General features: G+C 64.3%; 4 protein-coding genes across 4 annotated transcripts; 3 read left to right on the top strand and 1 right to left on the bottom strand.

The window, feature by feature from the left end:
- The first annotated feature begins 641 nt into the window (after positions 1-641).
- Positions 642-5,200, top strand: HAS3 (hyaluronan synthase 3). The gene is made up of 4 exons (XM_064671079.1): positions 642-968; positions 1,784-2,404; positions 2,925-3,026; positions 3,132-5,200. Exons 1-4 carry the CDS (start codon positions 675-677, stop codon positions 4,053-4,055), a joined length of 1,941 nt encoding a protein of 646 aa, XP_064527149.1. The 5' UTR covers positions 642-674; the 3' UTR covers positions 4,056-5,200.
- CHTF8 (chromosome transmission fidelity factor 8) lies at positions 4,334-6,307 on the bottom strand. The gene is made up of 3 exons (XM_064671114.1): positions 6,157-6,307; positions 5,943-6,060; positions 4,334-5,868 (listed from the first exon to the last, which is right to left on the bottom strand). Exons 1-3 carry the CDS (start codon positions 6,177-6,179, stop codon positions 5,653-5,655), a joined length of 357 nt encoding a protein of 118 aa, XP_064527184.1. The 5' UTR covers positions 6,180-6,307; the 3' UTR covers positions 4,334-5,652.
- A 410-nt stretch (positions 6,308-6,717) lies between these two features.
- UTP4 (UTP4 small subunit processome component) lies at positions 6,718-11,732 on the top strand. Its single transcript, XM_064671116.1, has 16 exons — positions 6,718-6,986; positions 7,236-7,427; positions 7,514-7,598; positions 7,698-7,787; positions 7,900-8,108; positions 8,244-8,415; positions 8,495-8,586; positions 8,972-9,068; positions 9,257-9,321; positions 9,417-9,533; positions 9,728-9,887; positions 10,130-10,236; positions 10,474-10,569; positions 10,757-10,942; positions 11,030-11,140; positions 11,508-11,732. The coding sequence occupies exons 1-16, from the start codon at positions 6,828-6,830 to the stop codon at positions 11,622-11,624; spliced, it is 2,055 nt and encodes a 684-aa protein (XP_064527186.1). The 5' UTR covers positions 6,718-6,827; the 3' UTR covers positions 11,625-11,732.
- A 940-nt stretch (positions 11,733-12,672) lies between these two features.
- SNTB2 (syntrophin beta 2) lies at positions 12,673-19,723 on the top strand. Its single transcript, XM_064671117.1, has 7 exons — positions 12,673-13,158; positions 16,631-16,841; positions 16,941-17,151; positions 17,634-17,776; positions 17,943-18,139; positions 18,240-18,421; positions 18,626-19,723. The coding sequence occupies exons 1-7, from the start codon at positions 12,717-12,719 to the stop codon at positions 18,716-18,718; spliced, it is 1,479 nt and encodes a 492-aa protein (XP_064527187.1). The 5' UTR covers positions 12,673-12,716; the 3' UTR covers positions 18,719-19,723.
- Positions 19,724-19,806: the final 83 nt, after the last annotated feature.

Consider the following 19,806-nt stretch of genomic DNA (forward strand, 5'->3'; position numbering starts at 1 on the left):
ACCAGCTCCTCACCATCTGCTCCAGGTGCTTGGGAAGATCCCAGCTGGCATCGCCATGGTGCTGGGGGTGTCATTCGAGGGGGACCTGCCTGCCCAGGATGCTCCCACTGGAGGGATTCCCGTCCCCAGCTCCCGGCACTCAGAGGCTCCGGGTCCAGTCCTGGTGTCACTTTGCACCCGGCTCCCAGCACAACAGGACACAACGGCCCGCATTGGGGTGAGGAACCCGAAAGTGCTGGATTTAAGCCCAGAGCCAAAGCTGCAACTCCTATGGACTCAGAATGGCTTCTCCCGGAGCTGGCTGTCCCTTGCCATCAGCCCGGCACGGGAATATGGTGCTGCTGTCCCCGGGCTGACCCTTGTCCTGTCCTGGCACCCACCGGCCACAGGGACAGGGTGACACGGATGGCTCATAGCCGTGGCAGGACACGGTGGCACAGGGAGGTGACACGTGGGTGTCATAAGAGGGGCCCAAGAACGGAGCGGGGGGAAACAGAGTGACCGGTCTCTGGCCCGTGGCGCTGCGCCGGTGCCGGTACCGGCTGATGCCGGCGCCGGGTGATGGTGATGCCGGTTCCGGTGCAGCACTAGAGCAGCTACCGGTGCTGCCGGTGCAGCAGCTGTACTGTGGTGCCTGTGATGATGCCCGTGTCGGTGCAGCGCTGGTGCCGCTGATGCCGGTGCTGCCGGTGCCCCCGGTGCCGGTCATCACTCCCGCAGTGCGGGGCTGTGGCCGGTGCCAGGTGCTGCCGGTGCAGGGCCGGTCCCCGGTGGCTGCGGGCGGAGCCGGAGCCGGTGCCGATGCCGGTGCCGGGGGCGGTGCCGGCGGTGCCGGTGCCGGTGCCGGGCGGGGCCCCCGCGGGCTGCGGGCGGTGCCGGCCCCGTCGCGGTATAAAGGGGCCGCACGGGCCGGGCTGGGCGCACAACGGCGGCGGCGGGTGGGGAGCGGCGGTACCGGTACCTCCACGGTGAGTCCCGGCCCCTCCTTCTTCCTCCTGGCCCCGCTGGTCCGGCTCGGGGCTCTCCTGCAGCGCTGCGAGACCGGCGGCGGCACCGGGGGCTACGGGGTCGGAGGTAGCGGGTAGCCGGGAGCGCCGGGGGCTGCGGGACCGGGAGGAGTCGGGAGCGCCGGGGGCTGAGAGGCCCCGGGGGGGCTGCCCGGGGGCTCTGCCGGCGGCACGGGTGTTCCTGGGGCTGGCTCTGCGCCCTGCCTGCACCCCCGCACGTGGTCGTGCACCCCCCGACATGCCCGCACCCCCTGCCCGCACCCGCGCCCTGGTGCAGCTCCGCAGTCCCGTCCTGCCCGCGCTGCCCGTCCCCGCGTCTCTATCTCGCCGCGGGGAGGGGGTCTAGGTGCTTCCACCCCTGCAGCCAGGGGTCCCGCCACAGGCGGTCGGGGTGGTGGTGGGCTCTGGGTGGCCGTGATTTCCTCGTGGACACCCCAGTCCCTGGCGTCCCTGTGCCCTTCCCTGTCCTCTAGCCCGGCCATCTCTTGGGAGCAGCCGTGCTCCCACTTGGCTGGACAGGGGGTGCTGGCACTGGGGTGCTTGGGACCTCCACACCTTGCCTGCCACCCTGCACAGTGGGGTGGTTGGGACCCTCATACTTCATCTGGCCCCATGGTGACACTGGGAAGGTGTCACCCCCAAACCGGTGACCAGCAAGGGACAGGGTGGCCACAGGGCAGCAGAGGAGCAGGGTCCCTCCACTTCTGTGTTATGGGGAGGCCTGGTGGGGAGCGTGTCCCCCTGTCCCTTCCCTGATGCTCTTTGGTGTTCCCCAGATGCCAGGGAGCCTCTCCACGGCCCTGCGTGTCGTGGGGACCAGCCTCTTTGCCGTGGCGGTGCTGGGGGGAATCCTGGCTGCTTACGTCACAGGGTACCAGTTCATCCATACGGAGAAGCACTACCTCTCCTTTGGGCTCTACGGGGCCATCCTGGGGCTGCATCTCTTCATCCAGAGCCTCTTTGCCTTCCTGGAGCACCGGCGCATGCGGGGTGAGGGGCAGCTGGTGCGGCCGGGGCGCTCCGTGGCCCTTTGCATCGCTGCCTTCCAGGAGGATCCCGACTACCTGACGAAGTGCCTGCGCTCTGTCAAGCGCATCGCCTTCCCCGACCTCAAAGTGGTGATGGTGGTGGATGGAAATGGCCCTGATGACACCTACATGCTGGACATCTTCCGTGACGTGATGGGCTCCGAGCACTCAGGCAGCTACATCTGGAGGAGCAACTTCCACGCACAGGGCGAGGGAGAGACGGAGGCCGGGCTGCGGGAAGGGCTGGCCCATGTCCAGGCGCTGGTGCGCAGCAACACCTACTCCTGCATCCTCCAGAAGTGGGGCGGGAAGCGGGAGGTGATGTACACGGCCTTCCGGGCGCTCGGAGACTCTGTGGACTACATCCAGGTGGATGCATGGGCTGGGGGGATGTGGGCAGGGAGTGTCCTGCCTGCATAGCTGGGCAGAGGGGCTGTGGGTGGGATGGGAGCAGCCCTGGGAGCCCGCAGGAGCACTTGGGTGCTCGGATGTGGCCCCACGCACCGGCCCTGAGCCACTAGCACTGGGGCTGGGGGTGACTGGCACTGAAGTGGCCAAGGGGTCAAGCCCTGTCTGCAAGGGTGCCACATCACCTCCTCAGCATGTGCCCTGGCATGGTGTCACTGAGTGGGACAACGTGGCACAGTGCAGGGTCCTGGGTCCCCAGGGTGGCTGGGACAGGTCCTCCATCAGTTCTGGGGAAGGGGTGTCCTGGGGCAGTGGTGTCCAGGCACCACGGGGTGCTCCACTCCCTGCCATCGCCTGCCGGCCTCCAGGGCCCTGCCTGGTCTCGCCATCCATGGCTCGGGCTTGCCCGGCTGCGGGCTGGGCTGTTTGCCGGGTGCGTGTGGGCGGCGGGAGCGGGGCTCGACGTTCCCTCTGCCCCCAGGTGTGTGACTCAGACACGGTGCTGGACCCCGCCTGCACTGCCGAAATGCTCCGCATCCTGGAGGCCGACCCCCGTGTTGGCGGCGTCGGTGGTGATGTGCAGGTACCTCGGTGTGAGGGAGGGCACCCCAGGGCGGCGAGGCGAGGGCAGGGCTGGGAGTGCCGGGGGCTGCAGCAGTGCCGGAGCTCACATCCCTCCCCTCCCTAGATCCTGAACAAGTACGACTCGTGGCTCTCCTTCCTGAGCAGCGTGCGGTACTGGATGGCCTTCAACGTGGAGCGTGCGTGCCAGTCATACTTCGGGTGCGTGCAGTGCATCAGTGGCCCCCTGGGCATGTACCGCAATGCCCTCCTGCAGCAGTTCCTTGAGGACTGGTACCACCAGACCTTCCTGGGCAGCAAATGCAGCTTCGGGGATGACCGGCACCTCACCAACCGTGTGCTCAGCCTGGGCTACCAGACCAAGTACACGGCTCGCTCCAAGTGCCTGACGGAGACACCCACGCGGTACCTGCGCTGGCTCAACCAGCAGACCCGCTGGAGCAAGTCCTACTTTCGTGAGTGGCTCTACAATGCACTGTGGTTCCACAAGCATCACCTCTGGATGACCTATGAGTCGGTGGTCACTGGGTTCTTCCCCTTCTTCCTCATTGCCACCGTCATCCAGCTCTTCTACCGTGGTCGCATCTGGAACATCCTCCTGTTCCTGCTGACGGTGCAGCTGGTGGGTGTCATCAAGGCCACCTACGCCTGCTTCCTGCGTGGCAATGCCGAGATGATCTTCATGTCCCTCTACGCCCTCCTCTACATGTCCAGCCTGCTGCCCGCCAAGATCTTCGCCATCGCCACCATCAACAAGTCGGGCTGGGGCACCTCAGGGCGCCGCACCATTGTGGTGAACTTTGTGGGGCTGCTGCCAGTGTCGGTGTGGGTGGCAGTGCTGCTGGGTGGGCTGGCCTACACTGCCTACAGCCAGGACCTCTTCAGTGAGACTGAGGTGGTCTTCCTTATTTCAGGTGCCATCCTCTATGCCTGCTACTGGGTGGCCCTGCTCACCCTCTACCTGGCCATCATTGCCCGCCGCTGTGGCAAGCGGGAGGAGCAGTGCGGGCTGGCCTTCACTGAGGTCTGACTGCAGGGTGCTGCCACATGCTGGGGGGTTCCTGTGTGCCAGAGCAATCATCCCCAGTCCCCTCTTCCCCCATCCTGGAGCTGGGATGGTAGAAGTGCCAGGTGCTGGGGTGTCCCTGTGTGCCAGAGCAACCACCCCAGATCCCCTCTTCCCCCATCCCGGAGCCACCAGGTGCTGGGCAGTGCCAGGATAACTACCCCCAGTCCCCTCTCCCATCCCAGAGCCAACGGGCAGCGCTGAGCGCTCCTACCCCTTGGCATTTCTCAGCAAATCTGAAATCTTGCTAATTTTTTTATTAATATGTTTATTTTTTCCTTATCATTTCTCCATCCCAAGCTGGCCGTGGAGAAGCCAAGCCAGGGTTGCCCATCACCCACCTGGGTGCCGCTGGCCACATCCCTGCTGTGCCCTATGGAGCATCCTGGTGCCGAGTGCTGCTGGCTGCGCTCCCCCCACCCCAATCCAGAATTTTCCACCTTTTGGTGCTTTTTATAGGGATTTCAGTCCCACCTCCACGGTGCTACAGCACTTCCCACCCCCAGGACACACCATCTCCATCTGGCATGGTGCCAGCACTGCTGGATTGTGCTGCCTTTGCTCCGCTGCTGCGTGCAGGCACGTACCCACGGGGAGCCCCTCCAGCCCTTTTGGGGGGGGTCTGGCTGCTCCAGGAGGGCAGCAGGTCCCTTCAGCTTTGCCAAAGAGCCAATGGGGGAATCCTGGTGTGGAGAAACTGGGAAAATGGGGGGAGCTGTGGGTTGTGTGGAGCATTCCCCCCAAAGGGGCTGTGGTGGTGCTCTGGCAATTCATGGCCCCATCATTCCCACCCCACTGCCTTCTCAACAGTAGGAAGACACTGGGATTTAGGCAAGGTGCTTCCCAACCTTTCCCCTCCCAAGGGTATTGACCTCTGGGTCCTTTTTGTCAGGACTTGGATGAAAACCCCTTTCTACGATGGAGGTTTTAGCTGTTTTTTGTTTAACTTAATACAAGGTTTTTTAGACTTTTGTAGCTCTTTGGTATTGTCATGGATGGTTTGTAAATCTATTTATTTTTGAACCTGCCAGGGGGATTCTTTTCATATTTTAGGGAAAAAAAATGTTTTTATATCCTGATGGAGTTGTGGAAATAAAGACTCGCATCAAGGATGTGTGCTGTGTTTTGGGGAGGGTTCCTGGTCCCCCTGTCCTGATTTGAGGGAGACTGGGGCTGAGTCCCTGTCTGGCACTGGTGTCCTCACAGATGCAGGGAGGGGTAGAGGGGGACATCTCCAAGCTGGCACCTCCGTGGGTCCCTGGGAACTGCTGAGTGCAGGCAGTGGGGGCAGCCCCCAGGTAGGCCATCCCTGCATGGGCTCACAGGAGGTCCCTGCCCCTCAGGACTCATGTCCCCTGGAGTGACCCACAGGGTCTGTGGTTCTCAGAAAAGCATCATTTTGAGGGGACAAGTGATCCAGGAAGGGCTCTGGGTGCCCAGACACAGAACCCATCACTTTGAGAGTTCCCTGTGCAGGACAGGGATGAGGTCCTCGATCTTTCTCAGTCCTTGCTGCTCTTCCCAGCAGCAGACTGAAGTTCACAGCCCGCATCCATCCCCCTCACACCTTCTTGGGCACATGGGTGATGATGGGCTTGGGGCGGGTTTTGAAGAGCAGTTTGGTTTTGATGAGGGCGGAGACGGTGTAGTGCCCCTGTGGCTCCCCAGGGCTGGGCTGGGAGGCTCCTCCCTGCTTCACCAGCACAGCAAACGGCTTCTCCAGCTGCACCACCTTGCCATAGAGGATGTGGTGGCCCACGATGAGCACAGGGACGCCCTGGGGAGAGTGGAGGGTGAGGGTATGGTAGGGCCAGGCTGTCCACAGGGGGCCCCTAGTGCCACCTGCCTCACCTCACAGGTGTAGTGCAGATCTCCCAGGAGGCTCCCGGCCAGGCTCCCGCTCTGCCGGGGCTCCACCTCGCCCTGCAGCTCCACCAGCACCCACTGTGCCAGGCTCCCGGTGCCACCGCTGCGGGAGAGACAGGGGGGGTTACCCGGTGGGGTCACCCGGGGCCTAGCCGTGCCCCGGCACAGGGCTGCAGGGGCTGGACCCCAAGGGTCTCACCTGGAGATGACGATTTGCACCATGTCAGGTCCTGGGGGGGGCTGCAGAGACAAAGGCAGGGCATGGGGTAGGGCCTGCTACCCCTGGGGTCCCCAGGCTGAGTTCCTGCCCCTGGGCCCCACAGACGCCATGTCCAGATCCCAGACCTATTCCTTTCCCGGGCCCTCCAGCCATTCCCGGACCCCACAGACCCCATAGATCCACCCATACCCCCCCCCCCCCCGCGGGCCCTGCAGCCCCCTCGGGCCCCACAGCCAGACCGCAGACCCATACCTTCCCCGGGGCTTGCAGCCCCCCATGCCCGCACTCCCCCTCCCGGTGCCCCGCAGCGCCCCGGTGCCGCCGCCCGGTTGCGCGGGGCGCTGGTGCCCTCCAGCGGTGCCGGTGCGGCGGGGCCGGGCCGGGGCCGCTGGACGGGGCCGTTCGGGGGCCGGGCCCCTCCCGTCCCTCCCCCCTCCGCCCGGCCCGGGCCGACCCCCTCCCGCTTCCCCCGCGCCGCTCCCGCCGCTCCCGCACCCGCCGCCGGCCGCGCGCGAATCTCCCGCCGCGCCGCCGCTTCCGCCTCCGGTCACGTGCGGCCCCGGGGCAGCCCCGGTTCCGGTGCCTCGCGCACGTGGGGCGGAGCGGGGCCGGGACCGGGATCGGGATCGGAGCGGGGCTGCCGGGGCGCGATGGGCGAGTTCGAGGTGCACCGGGTGCGGTTCTTCGGGCTGGTGCCCGCGGGCGTGCGCTGCCTCGCCTGCCAGCCCCGCGGCTCCCGCCTGGCTCTGGCCCGCACCGACGGCACCGTCGAGGTGTACAACTTCGCCGCCAACTACTACCAGGAGAAGGTGAGGGCGCCGGCACGGGCCGAACCGGGCTGTGCTGGGCCTGTACCGAGCCGTACTGGGCTTTAGCGAGCTTGTACCGGCCCCGTACCGAGCCTGTACTGGGTCTGTACCGAGCCGAACCGGGCCATGCCGAGGCTGTACCGGGCTTTACTTGTCCTTGCCGATCCGCACCGGGCCGTACAGGGGCTGTACCGGGCTCTATTGGGCCGCTCCGAGCCGAGCCGCGGTGTGACGCCCGTCCCTCCGCAGGTGATCCCCGGGCACGAGGCGCGGACGGTGGAGTCGCTGTGCTGGGCCGCCGGGGACCGGCTGTTCGGGGCCGGACTCAACGGGGACATCACCGAGTACGACCTGTCTCGGCTGAGCGCGGCCCGCGGGGCCGACGGCGGCGGGGGGCCCATCTGGAGCATGGCAGCCAATGGCACCGGCACCCAGCTGGCGGTGAGTCCCGTCGGGAACGGCACCGGGAGCGGCGGCGGGGGGGGGGAATCCTCTTGTGCTGCCAGGCTGATCCCGACCTTCCACAGATCGGCTGTGAGGACGGTTCCGTTAAGATCTTCCAAGTAATTCCTGGAGGGATCCAGTTTGAGCGGAACCTGGACAGGCGGAAAGGTGAGTCCGGCAGCAGCACCATCCCTTTGTCCCCCCCGGTGTCCTGGTGACCAAGGGGCTGTGAGCCCGCGGGGTCATACTCGGAGCTTCCCTCCCCAGGCCGTGTGCTGTGCCTGTCCTGGCACCCCTCGGACACCCACATCGTCGCTGGCTCCATTGACGTCTTCCGCGTCATCGATGTCGCTTCAGGTACCTCCTGCCCTGGGGGTGACCCTGGCCTGTCCTACAGCACTGCCAGCACCCACTGCCCCCCTGTGCTTGGGGGGATCCCTGGCCACCCTCAACTGTCCTCCATGTGCAGGTCAGACTGTACAGAGGATCATGGTGAACTACCACGTGGAAAAGGTGAAGCGCGAGTGCGTGGTCTGGGCCATCGCCCTCCTTTCCAGAGGCACTGTGGTCACCGCTGACTCCTTCGGGAGGGTACAGTTCTGGGACTGGCAGCAGGGCACGTTGGCAGAGTCCCATACTGTCAGCACCTCGGCTGTGCTCTCGCTGGCTGTGGCAGAGGTTGGTGAGACCCCCATGTCCTCCCTCAGCTGACAGGGGCCCGTGGCAGGAGCTGCCGGGCTCGGTGCCTCCTGATGGTGCCCTCCCTCTCTTCCCAGTCTGCTCCCACAAACCCATTCTGGTTTTTGTCCCCAGAAGGAGGACAGCATTGTTGTGGGTACCTCAACTGGAGCCACCTACCAGCTGCAGCTGCTGCCAGTGAAGCTGGGTGGATCAGAGAAGCGCTGGGTGCGGACCAAGCCCTTCCAGCACCACAGCCATGATGTGCGGGCCGTGGCACACAGCCCCACCGCCCTCATCTCCGGGGGTAGGACTGTCAGGGGCACTGGAACAGGCTGGATCTCCCCTCCTGGTACCGGCTCAGCTGATCCCTCTTTGGCTTCCAGGCCTGGACGCCCAGCTGGTGATCCGCCCGCTGATGGAGAAGGTGCAGAAGAAGGGCTATGATGCAGTGCTCCGAAAATTCACCTTTCCCCACGTGAGTGATGCTTAGAGTGGTGTCTTGTGGCTGGTGGGGTAGGCGGGCAGGGCTGGATCTTTCTGCAGGAGAAGCTGGACCTCCTTGTCCCTTTGGGTGCCCTCCTTTCTCTGATTGGGTCCCTTCCCTGCCCTGTTGCATCCCCTTCCTTGGACCTGGTACATCTGGAGGCTTCTGCCAAGAAGCGGTAGAAGTTAGCAAGTTGGTCTTGCTGGTCCTACCAGGTCTCCATTTCCAGGCTCCCATCCCATGGAGCCTGTTCTCCCCCACCTTGGAGTCTCCAGCACCCTAGGGTGTTCTGCTGGTGCCCCAGCCCGTTGTAACAGGCTGTGGATCCGTGACAGCCTGACCATTTCCATGACATCCTGCCTGTTCCTCCACACAGCGACGCCTTGTCTCCTGTGCCAGGAAGGCCCGGCTGCTCCTCTTCCAGTTTTCCCAGCACCTGGAGCTCTGGAGACTTGGCTCCACTAGAGAGACTGGTGAGTCGCAGGTGTAGCTCTCCGGCATTGGCCCTGTGGCAGAGCCCATCTACCCCAGAATTTTGGGATCTAGCTGTCCTGTACCTCGGGGAAGAGTCTGGTTATTCCCCCAAGGATCCCCAGCTGCCCAACAGGACCTCTGTGGTTTTCCCACCATCACTGATGCTCTGTGTGCTTTCTTGTCCCAGGAAAGGATGGCGAGGTCCTTCCCTTGTGCCGCATGCCCGAGCACCTCGTGCAGCTCAAGAGCAAGGTAGGGCTGAGCGGGGCAGGGGTCCCCCTCAGAGGGGGGCACGTGGTGGGCTCTGGGAGTCCCTTGGGCTCCTCTCAACCCTGCAGCATTCCCAGGGCCCGGAGCACATCTACTGCAGCTGTGTCTCACCCTGTGGCACCTGGCTTGGCTACTCCACCGCCTCCCGGTTCCACCTATACCGTGTGCGCTGCGACGGCGTCAGCCTCAGGAAGGTCAGGAAGGGTGGAGGGGGCTGCAGGGTCACGGGGGGCTGGTGTGGTCAGTGTCACAGTGATGACAGCAGTGGGTGGCAGCGGGGTCCTGGTGGGCTGGCGTGTCCCCGGGGGGTTGTCATGGCTGGTGTCACACGTAGGGAGCACTGGTGGCAGTGGGGTGGCTGCCAGGGCTGTGTTCTCCCCACTCCCAGGTCCCAAAAGTGCCCAAGCTGCTGCTTCCAGCCTACCAGCTCCAGTTCTCCGCCGACTCCAACAGCCTCTTCGTCGCCTCCGCTCGAGGATCTGTCCACGTGCTCCAGCTGCTGGAGCCAGGGGGCTGCAAACACCTGCACACACTTCGGCCACCTTCAGGTGTGGGCTGAGGGGAGCTAGGGGGGAGCTGGGTGTCCCTGGGATCCATGTCCCCTCCCTGCTGTGGGTGCAGAGAGGAGTGTGTGTCCCCCTTTCCTGTCGTAGTTGTGTGTGGGTCCTTCCTCTGGGTGTTTGGGCCACCCTCATGGCCTGGCACCAGGGGGCAGGGGGAACGTGGGTCTGGGTGTCCCCTGGGGGGATCTGAGGCTCCAGCACCCGTTACAGCTGGAGGGTCTCTACAGGGTGCTCTGAGGCTGTTTACCTGCTGGCGCCAAGCGCAGACGGGCACTGGCTGGCAGCCGTCAGTGGGGACTGGGCCATCCATGTCTACAACCTGAAAAGCTTCAAGGTGGGTGCAGGAGTGACCCTCGCTACCCCCCTGCCTTGAGGGACAGGGGGCAGGAGGCTCAGCGGGCAGGGCCCCTCCCTGGGAGCCATCACTGTGGCCCCGGAGCAGGGCTGGGGTGGATGTCTGGGAATGGAGGTCAGAGGTGGCCCTGGGGGCTCCACTTTGGGGGTGGATGTGTGGGGAGGGGGATCAGAGGCAGCCCCAGTGGATCCCATCAGCACACTGTCCTTCCTGCAGCATCACTGCGTGGTACCCACCTACAGCTGTGCAGTGTCAGCCCTCGCCATCCACCCCAGCACCAACAACCTTGTAATTGCCTACTCGGACCAACAGGTAGGAGCTCTCCTGGTTCAGCCCTCATGTCCCTGGTCCTCTCCCTGCCTTCAGGGCTTTCCAGACTGGGTCTGGGGCCCATCTGGCTGTTGCTGGAGCTGGAGCTGCCCCTGTGCTGGTGTGGGGGTGATGTCAGGCAGGAGCAGACCCCCTGAGCTGCCCTGTGTTCCCCCTTGTGCCTGTGCAGCTGGTGGAGTTCAGCATCCCTGAGCAGCAGTACACGGCCTGGAGCCGCACGGTGCAGAGACGGGGGCTGCACCGCTGCTGGCTGGAGCGGGACACGCCCATCACCCACATCACCTTCAACCCCAAGAATCCCTCACACATCCTTCTCCATGACACCTACTTGTTCTGCGTCCTGGACAAGTCCCTGGTGAGCCTGGGAGTGCCCAGGGCACATCCCTGAGGGAGGGGTGGTGGCCTGGGCAGTGCTGACCTGGGCCATGCCTGCTCCCCACAGCCCCTGCCTGATGACAGCACTCCCCTGATGAACCAGAGCACCCTGAAACAGCTTCCAGAGACAGCCAGGAAGCGGCAGCTCCATGCCTTCAAGATCTGCAAGAAGTTCCAGGTGGGTGATGGTGTTGAGGAGCCGGGTCAAGAGGGTGTTCAGGACATGGAGAGGGACTTTGGACAGGGGCCTAGAGTGACAGGGCAAGGGTGAGTGGCTTCCCACTGACAGAGAACAGGGTTAGATGGGATATTTGGAAGGAATTCTTCCCTGTGAGGGGGGTGAGGCCCTGGCACAGGTTGCCCAGAGAAGCTGTGGCTACCCCATCCCTGGAAGTGTCCAAGGCCAGATTGGATGGGGCTTAGAGCAACCTGGTCAAGTGGAAGGTATCGCTGCCCATAGCAGGAGGTGAAACAAGATGGGCTTTAAGGTCCCTTCTCACCCAAACCCTTCCATGATTCTTTGATTCCCACCTCCTGCCCTGCAGCCCCTGCTCTTTGCGGATCTGCTGGATGAGAACTCCCTGGTTGTGGTGGAACGACCCATCATGGACTTCAAAACCCAGCTGCCTTTGCCTGTCCAACAGAAGAAATTCGGCACCTGAGAGCAGAACAAGCTGCTCCGGCCTCAGGAGCTGTCTCTGTGTTGCTTTCCTGGGACACTGTAGGAATTTTCTTAGGGTGCTGTCAGAATAAAACCTCTCTGTTCTGTACATCTCTGGTCTTATGGCTAATCCGTGCTGTGTGAGACTCCCTGTTGTCACACAACCCTGTCACCCTGATCCTTGTATCCCTGTTCTCTTCCACAGAGCTGTGGGACAAGGTGACACCCCAAATTCTAAACTTCCAATCCCAGCGCTGGCTTCTTTCTCTCTCCCCAGTGGCTTTGTGGGTCTTTGGGTGCTGTGTGGGGCAGGGGAACCTCATTCCTTGAGGATGGGTCTCTGTGGGTGCTACCTGATGTGGGGAAGCCTTATTCCCTAAGGATAGGGGTCTGTGGGTGCTGTGTGGGGCAGGGGAGCTTGATTCCGTAAGGACGGGGGGTATGTGGGTGCTGCCTCATTCCCTAAGGATGGGGATCTGGATGCTGCGTGGGGCAGGGGAGCCTCATTCTCTGAGGATGGGGGTCTGTGGGTGCTACCTGCAAGCCTCAGTTCCTAAGGATAGGGACTCCTTTGGTGCTGAGTGGAGTAGGGGACCCTCCTTCCCTAGGGACGGGTGCAGCCTCATTCCCTAAGGACAGGGCTCCGCGGGAGCCACCCGGTGTATGGAAGCCCCGGGATGGGGCTCTGTAGGTGCTGCGTGGGGCCGGGAAGCCTCATTCCCTAAGGATGGAGGGAGGGAACTTTGAGATCCCCTGGGAATAAGGGAGATTTAAAGCGAAAGGGGAGGGCGGGGGGGAGGGTGAAATAAATCGCAGCGCGCGAAATAAATCACAGCGCCAGACATGGCGCGTGGGGGCGTGGCCTTCCCTCCCACCCCCGCCGGCGCTACCAATCGCAGCAGCGGCGGCCGAGCCGTCGCTGCTGCGATTGGTCGCGCCGGCGGGGAGGGCGGAGCGTCCCCACCCCGTCCCCCCCATACCCTCGAACCTACCGCAGCGCGCCATGCGGGCGGAGGCGGGGCCTGGAAAGCCCCACCCCTCTACATAAGCCCCACCCCTTCTCCCGGTGACCGGCGGCGGCGGTGGCGGCGGCATGGCCGTGTGGACCCGGGCTTGTAAAACGGGACTGCTGGAGCTGCTCCTCCGGGAACGCTGGGTCCGCGTGTCGGCGGAACTGACCGGGGAGACCCTGAGCTTAACGGCGGAACCGGGGGCCGGGGATGCGTCGGTGGTGAACGGCGTGGTGAACGGCAACGCGGAGGCGGCGGCGGCGGCAGCGGCACCCGGTTGCGTGAGGAGGGTGCGGGTGGTGAAAGCGGAGGCGGGAGGGCTCGGGATCAGCATTAAGGGAGGTCGGGAGAATCGGATGCCGGTGCTGATCTCACGGATCTTCCCGGGATTGGCGGCGGAGAGGAGCGGAGCGCTCCGGTTAGGCGACGCCATCCTCGCCGTGAACGGCGTCGATCTCCGCGATGCCACCCACGATCAAGCCGTGCAGGCGCTGAAGAGAGCCGGCAGAGAGGTCATCCTTGAAGGTAACGCCTAAACCCCCCTCCTCTCCCCCTCGAATCCCCCGTACGGCCCCCGGTGCTACCCTGTCCCTCCGGTGCTCCCCCCGCCGTTACCGAGTCCCAACACACCCCCTTGCCGCTGTCACCGGGCTCCCCGACCACCCTTGGGCCCCTTTTCCGGGTGCGGGACACCACTCCCCCCCACCCCAGAGTCCCGGTACGTGTGTGTCCCCAGAACCCCCAACCCCAGTGTGCCCCCTCTGGCACGGGGACAGGGACTGGAGTGTCTCTTCCCTGGTCGGAGTGTTCCCTCTGCGGCGGGATGGGAACCCCTCACAGCTGGGCTGGACGGGACAGCTTCACTGACTGTGTCCCCTCAGAACAGACCTAGGATCCCCTGGGATAGACCTGGGGTTCCCCAGGATAGACTTGGGGTGCCCTGGCTGCAGTCTCGCCCTGGACAGGGTGTCCCCTGTCTTTGGTGATGGAACCTTCAGGGTGGACAGGTTTCCCCAGGGAGGGCTGTGGCCTCGGGTTGGTTTGGGTCTTCCCACATCCCTGTGGGCTCCGTGTCCCTGCAGGTTCTGTGTCCCCATGGGCCCTGTGCCCACGGCACAGCCGGCTCGAGACTGGCCTGACGGAGCTACTGGCTCCTGCCCGACCTGTTCCCGGCAGCCTGACAAGCTCGGGCAGGACTTGCCCAGCCCGTTGGCGCAGCACGGGGCTCGTGCCATGGGGCACTGCAAGGACATGAGCCCCCTGTGACGCAGATCAGGGTGGCCCATGCAGGTGTGCCACACACTCTGTCCTGGTGTCCAGGCACGTCCATCTGTCCTCCAGTTGTGTGAGTCTTCTCCATTGACACAGTGCCTGTTGGGCACTGAGCATGGAGATGGTGCTGCTGCTTGCCTGCTTGTTCCTGGCACACTGTGCCAGCACAAGGGGACATGGGTGGGCTCCCTGGAGTGGACACAGCTGGCATGGGGTGGCTTAGCCACGGCTGGGGTGCTTTGGGGGCTGAGGTGGAGATGTTGCATTGAGCTTGGTGCTTGGGCCAGGGCCACCAACAGAGGCAGCCAGAGTCCCCACGGGACCCCAGGCTGGATTCACCGCATCCTTCCTTGCACTGCCCGGCCGTTTGATCCCATCCCTCAGGAGCCTCCAGCCCCGTGGTGTGTTTGTCCCTCGCTTCCGTCACGGGCATGGGTGCTGCAGCAGCCGCCTCTTCCCTTCCTTTCCCTTCCTTTCCCTTCCTTTCCCTTCCCGCTGCAGCTGGGCACTGCTGGTCCGATGGCTGCGATGGGACCGTCCAGTGTCCAGCTGGCATCAGTGACCCTAGAGAGGAGCTGGGAGGGACACTGGCTGTGCCATCCAGCCCTGTCCCTCCTTACCAACCCTGGAGCCGTGACCACCCTGGCAGGCGCTAAGGCTTCTCCTGAGCCCTGTGCCAGTGGTGGAGGTGGGAGCATCAGCCCTATGCCAGCACCTCAGTGGGGCTGGTGTCACCTGTCCTGGGTGCTGGGTTTGGCCACAGGGCCCACGCCAGGTGCCTCCCCTCAGGTGCCCACAGGCCCATGTCATGCTCTGTGACCCTGGGGGAAGGGAGCCCTTCTGCCCCTGGGGAAGCTGTGGGCAAAGTGTGGCTGTGGGCAACGCTGCCAAGGGCATGGGCGGGCACAAGCCTTGGGACACCTCACTGGTGTTCCCTGCTGGAGGCAGGGGGCTCAGCCCCAATGGGGCCTGTGTGAACCCGGCACTGCCGTGCAGCCGGAGCAGCCGTCTTGTCTTCCTGCGGCGGGACGGGTGAGGGGTGCAGGTGACAGCTGGGTTTCCTTTGTGGTGAGCGTGTAGGTGGGGCAACAGTGGCTGTGCTGGGGTGGCTGTGTTGGGGCAGCAGTGGCTGTGCTCGGGTGGCTGTGCTGTGGTAACAGTGACTGTGTGACAGTGGCTGTGCTGGGGTGGCTCTGTAGGAGCAGCAGTGGCTGTGCTGGGGTGACTGGCTGTGCCAGAGTACCAGTGGTTGTGCCAGGGTGACTGTGCTGGGTCAGCTGTGTGCTGGATACCAGCTTGCCAGAAGTAGAAAGGGTGGTTGCAGATGCCACCGCCCCACTGCCAGTCTCATGCTTGCTGGCACGAGGTGCTCCGTGCTCCTGCCTGCACCATGGATACATCCCACTGAAAACTGGGAGCCATATCTGCTGCCGTCTCCACTGGCAGACACAGTCCTGGGCTTCCATCAGTCCCAGTCACCAGCAAGAGCCTACGCTCCTCCGGCAGCGCCCCAGCACAGCACTCAGGCTCTGGTGCCGCTGACTGCCCAGCTCAGCCTCTCACCCTCCTGGCTCCAGGGCTCTGTTGGAGTTAGTGTTGGCACCGTGGGGTCACGGCACTGTGGGCTGGAACCCCCATGGGCTGAGCTCCCGCCCAGCACTGGAGGCAGCTGCCCACATCTGGCAAACATCTGCCGAGTGGCCCCGTGGCGGGAGCTGCCGGCCGTGCTGCTGCCCGCGGCTCTGCCTGCCCTGCCCAGCCCGGCAGCAGGATTAGGGGTGCAGGGACGGTGGTAATCCTGGGATCAGCGTGGCGGCAGCTAATATTAACTCCTGTGCTGCCCACAGCAAGGACAGGCGCCTCGTGGCAGCACGGCGGCTCAGCAGAGCCAGTGGGAGGGTATGGGGCCGGTGTCTCCTGCCCACTCCCCATCCCTGCTTCCTGTCCCTGCTCCCCCTTCCCGCACGGCAGACCCACAGCAGAGGATTGGCAGCGGCATGATGTGGGCCCCACTGCCACTGTGGTTCCCACCCCAGCAGGCCTAGCTGGCTCCACAGATGCTTTCACCACTCGCTTTCCAGGCATTACAGCCTATTTGCTGTTTTGGTTTGGTTTTCCCTCTTGCCGCCCCTTCTCTGTCCCCAGCGCGTCCCTCCCTTGGCCTTGGCTGCCGGGGCTCAGCTGGGCGGGGGTCCAGGGCTAACGTCAGCGGGGTGGTGCTGGGGTGGGATAGTCCGGGGGGAGCAGGAGCAGGAGCTGGAGCTGGTGCCTCCTTCCTTCCTTCCCGGCGTAGGAGCCGGGATGTCTTGGCTGCACACCCTCCGGAGGCCGGCAGCCGTCGGGGCATAAGTGGCAGCACAAGGTCAGCTGCCGGCATTGCCTGCGGCGCTGGAAACTTGGCGGGTGCAGTCCTGGCTGCTCCAGCAGTGACGGGGCAGGATGGGACCAGGATGGGCTGCAACCTGACCTCCTGCCCAGCACCATTGTCCTGTGCTGCCTTCCCCTTCCTACACCCGAGCCGTCACCAGGATGAGCTGCCAGCACCGTCCTTCACTCAGGACATCCCCGTCCCAGGGAGAGTGGGACCTCCCAAGACTCTCCAAGCCTTGGTGTTTGCAGGGAGGGCACGTCACCCCACAGACAGAGCGTCCCTGGGGCAAAGGGCTATGGCATTGGGGTGCAGGACCCTGCCCAACCTTGACTGTCCCCCCCACTACCCCCTTAGTGAAGTTCATGCGGGAGGTGACCCCCTACATCAAGAAGCCATCGCTGGTGTCGGACCTGCCATGGGAGGGGGTGGCCCCACAGTCCCCCAGCCTGAGTGGCAGTGAGGACTCAGGATCTCCCCAGCACCAGGGGCCCCGTGACCGCAAGGTGATTCCCCTCAAGATGTGCTTTGCTGCCCGGAACCTCAGCATGCCTGACCTGGAGAACAGGTGAGGGCAGGGGCTGCTGGTGGGTGCTGGTGTGCTGATATCCCACCCCGCACCATGTCCCGATATCCTACCCCGTTTCCTGTCCCCGTCCCCTCACAGACTGATTGAGCTGCACTCACCGGACAGCCGGAACACACTGGTGCTGCGGTGCCGGGACACGGCCACGGCCCACGCCTGGTTCAGCGCCCTGCACGCCAACATCACTGCGCTGCTGCCACAGGTCCTGGCCGAGCTCAATGCCACACTGCGCTCCGGCAGCCCCACAGCCAGCGGCCAGGAGGTGAAGCACATTGCCTGGCTGGCTGAGCAGGTACATGCCAATGGGGTGTGCTGGGATGGTCCTGGGGATGGCAGTGCCAACAGGGTGTGCCAACGATTCACTGGGGCTATGGATGCAGCCAGAGCTCAGCCTGGCCACTGGCTCTACCACTCTCCCTTCTGCGCCCTAGTAATAGCAGTGCTTCCCATGCCCTAAGCCCCCTCTCCCACTGGGGTTTCCTAGCTGGAGACACTCATCATACCCTCCCTTTTCCATGAATTCGCTGCCTGATAGCTGCAGCTGGCCCAGGCATGGTGGTGAGCAGGACCCCTGGGGGCTGCTCCTGGCATGGTTTGCCGGGACAGAATCACAGATGATAGAGGATGGCAGCACCTTGGGTGCTGCTGAGATCCTGTCAATGTGGAGCCTCTGGGTTGGGATCCATCCAGCCATGAGTGCAGAGATTGGGGTGGTGGGCAGTGGTGGACACCTGCAGCCCCTGGTGCCCCTCACAGTGCCCTCATGCCTGGCAGGCGCGGCTGGACGGCGGGCGGCAGCAGTGGCGGCCGGTGCTCATGGCAGTGACAGAGAAGGACCTGCTGCTATACGACGGGATGCCCTGGACCAGGGATGCCTGGGCCTCCCCCTGCCACAGCTACCCACTGGTGGCCACCAGGTGGGCTGGGCTGGACCCCCTTGGGGACCAGTGCCCCTCGGCCGAGCCGTGGCTCTGCCTTTTGGAGCAGGGGGAAATGCCAAAGCTCGGATGGGCATGGGGTGCCATGGTGTTGGCACTGCCATGGCACCCTGACCCCCCCATCCATCTGTGTCCCACCCTCCAGGCTGGTCCACTCAGGCTCCGGGCGCCGCTCGCCTGCGCTGGGCTCGGAGCTGACCTTTGCCACGCGGACGGGGTCGCGCCAGGGCGTGGAGATGCACGTGTTCCGCGTGGAGACACACCGGGACCTCTCGGCCTGGACACGTGTCCTGGTGCAGGGCTGCCACGCTGCTGCTGAGCTCATCAAGGAGGTGACTGTGGGTGAGTGCTGCGGGGTGGACCCAGGGATCCCCCATTCCCACCCTCTTGGGGCTGTGGGGCTTGGCAGGGGGGCAGGGTCTGACGGTGGCCATGCCTGCAGGCTGCACACTGGGCGGGCAGGAGGTCCAGCTCTCCATCCACTACGAGGGTGGATTCACCATCTCCCGGGAGGAGCCGGGCGCCAGCGTCCTCTTCCGCTACCCCTATGAGCGGCTGAAGATGTCGGCGGACGATGGCATCAGGACTCTCTACCTGGATTTCGGGGGCCCCGAGGGGGAGCTGGTGAGGAGGGGGCAGCCAGGCTCACCCCTTTGTTTATGAGGTTTTCCTCCAGGGGTGGTTCCTGCTTTCCCCCAACCCTTCAGTGTCCCAGGTGTCTAGACCCGCTGGGTTTGGCTGGTTGGGATCCCCTACCATGTGGTGCCCCCCGTGCGGGGAACTGTTTGAGATGGGGGGGGGCTGACACCGCTCTCCATCTCTCCCCAGGCACTGGACCTGCACTCCTGCCCCAAACCCATTGTCTTCGTCCTGCACACCTTCCTCTCAGCCAAAGTCACCCGCATGGGGCTGCTGGCGTAGGTGCCCCAGGTCCCCCACGCTGTCAGGAACCAGCCGGGGGTCACAGAGGGACCCCCAGCCTCTCCTGCCCTACCAGTGCCTTGCTAAGGCTGGGATTCCTGCCCTGAGAGCCTCCAGGAATGCAGCAGGATGGCTGCCCAGGTGGGGAATGAGCCCCTCCTGCCCACACCAGCACCCCCAGACTCTCCAGTGCCCCAGGGGGGTGTTGGAGTACAGACACCAGCTTTAATCCCCCCGGGGCTGAAGCCATCACTGATTTCACCGCCTGTGCCTTGGAGCGGGGCCAGCCTGGCCTCCATGCCTGGGGGACCCCCCATGCTCCTCAACCCATGTCTGGGGGAGTCAGTCTGGGGGGACTTCCCCCAAGGGGGTCACATTGTCCCTACCTGGGGGAGAGCTCAGGCTGTGGGACCCCCCTTGTTGCTGCATGAGGGGTCCCCGTGCCCTGCTCAGGGGACACACACACATTTGTCTTACAGGGGGGCACTCAGGGGTGCAGAGGTTATGCCTGAGCCTGGGGTGTTGGTCCCTGGGGTTCAGCTACCCCACCCCCCACTGCTCCCCAGCAGTGACCCCCAAACCTCCCAAAGCCAGAACAATGCCACGTATCTGCCCTGGGCAGGGGGGCCAGGGCTGCTGGGCCCCCCCCAGAGCTGTCCCCACCCCAGCCACTGCTGCCTGTGCCTCTTGCCCCTGGGGGGTCCTCGCGGGTTGGGGGCAGGACACGTAGATTGATGCACTTTCGCTTTTTGTACTTTCCCTCCCCCCTTGGGGGCAGTTTCTGTGCCCTGGAGTGGTGGGGGATCCCAGGCAGTGCCAGAGCAGGATCCCCAGGGCTCCCCACTCCCACCGAGGCCCCGGTACCCTCAGCCAAACTCCTGCACAGTTCTCTGCTTCTGAGGGGGCTGTACTGGCTGGAGGGTCCCGTGGGATCCCATGAGGTGCTGCCCCCTCTTCTATTTTTGTATTCTTTGTAAATCGCTATTTATATCAGATTGCCTTTTCCATGGGCTCTGAGTCTCATTTAGGGGGTGCCTGGGGGCTGGGGGGCCCGGGGGTGTTGTCACAGTGTGTGTGTATGTCTGCTG

The sequence above is a fragment of the Pseudopipra pipra genome, chromosome 14 (assembly GCF_036250125.1).
Source record: "Pseudopipra pipra isolate bDixPip1 chromosome 14, bDixPip1.hap1, whole genome shotgun sequence".
In the NCBI taxonomy this organism is placed as follows: domain Eukaryota; kingdom Metazoa; phylum Chordata; class Aves; order Passeriformes; family Pipridae; genus Pseudopipra; species Pseudopipra pipra.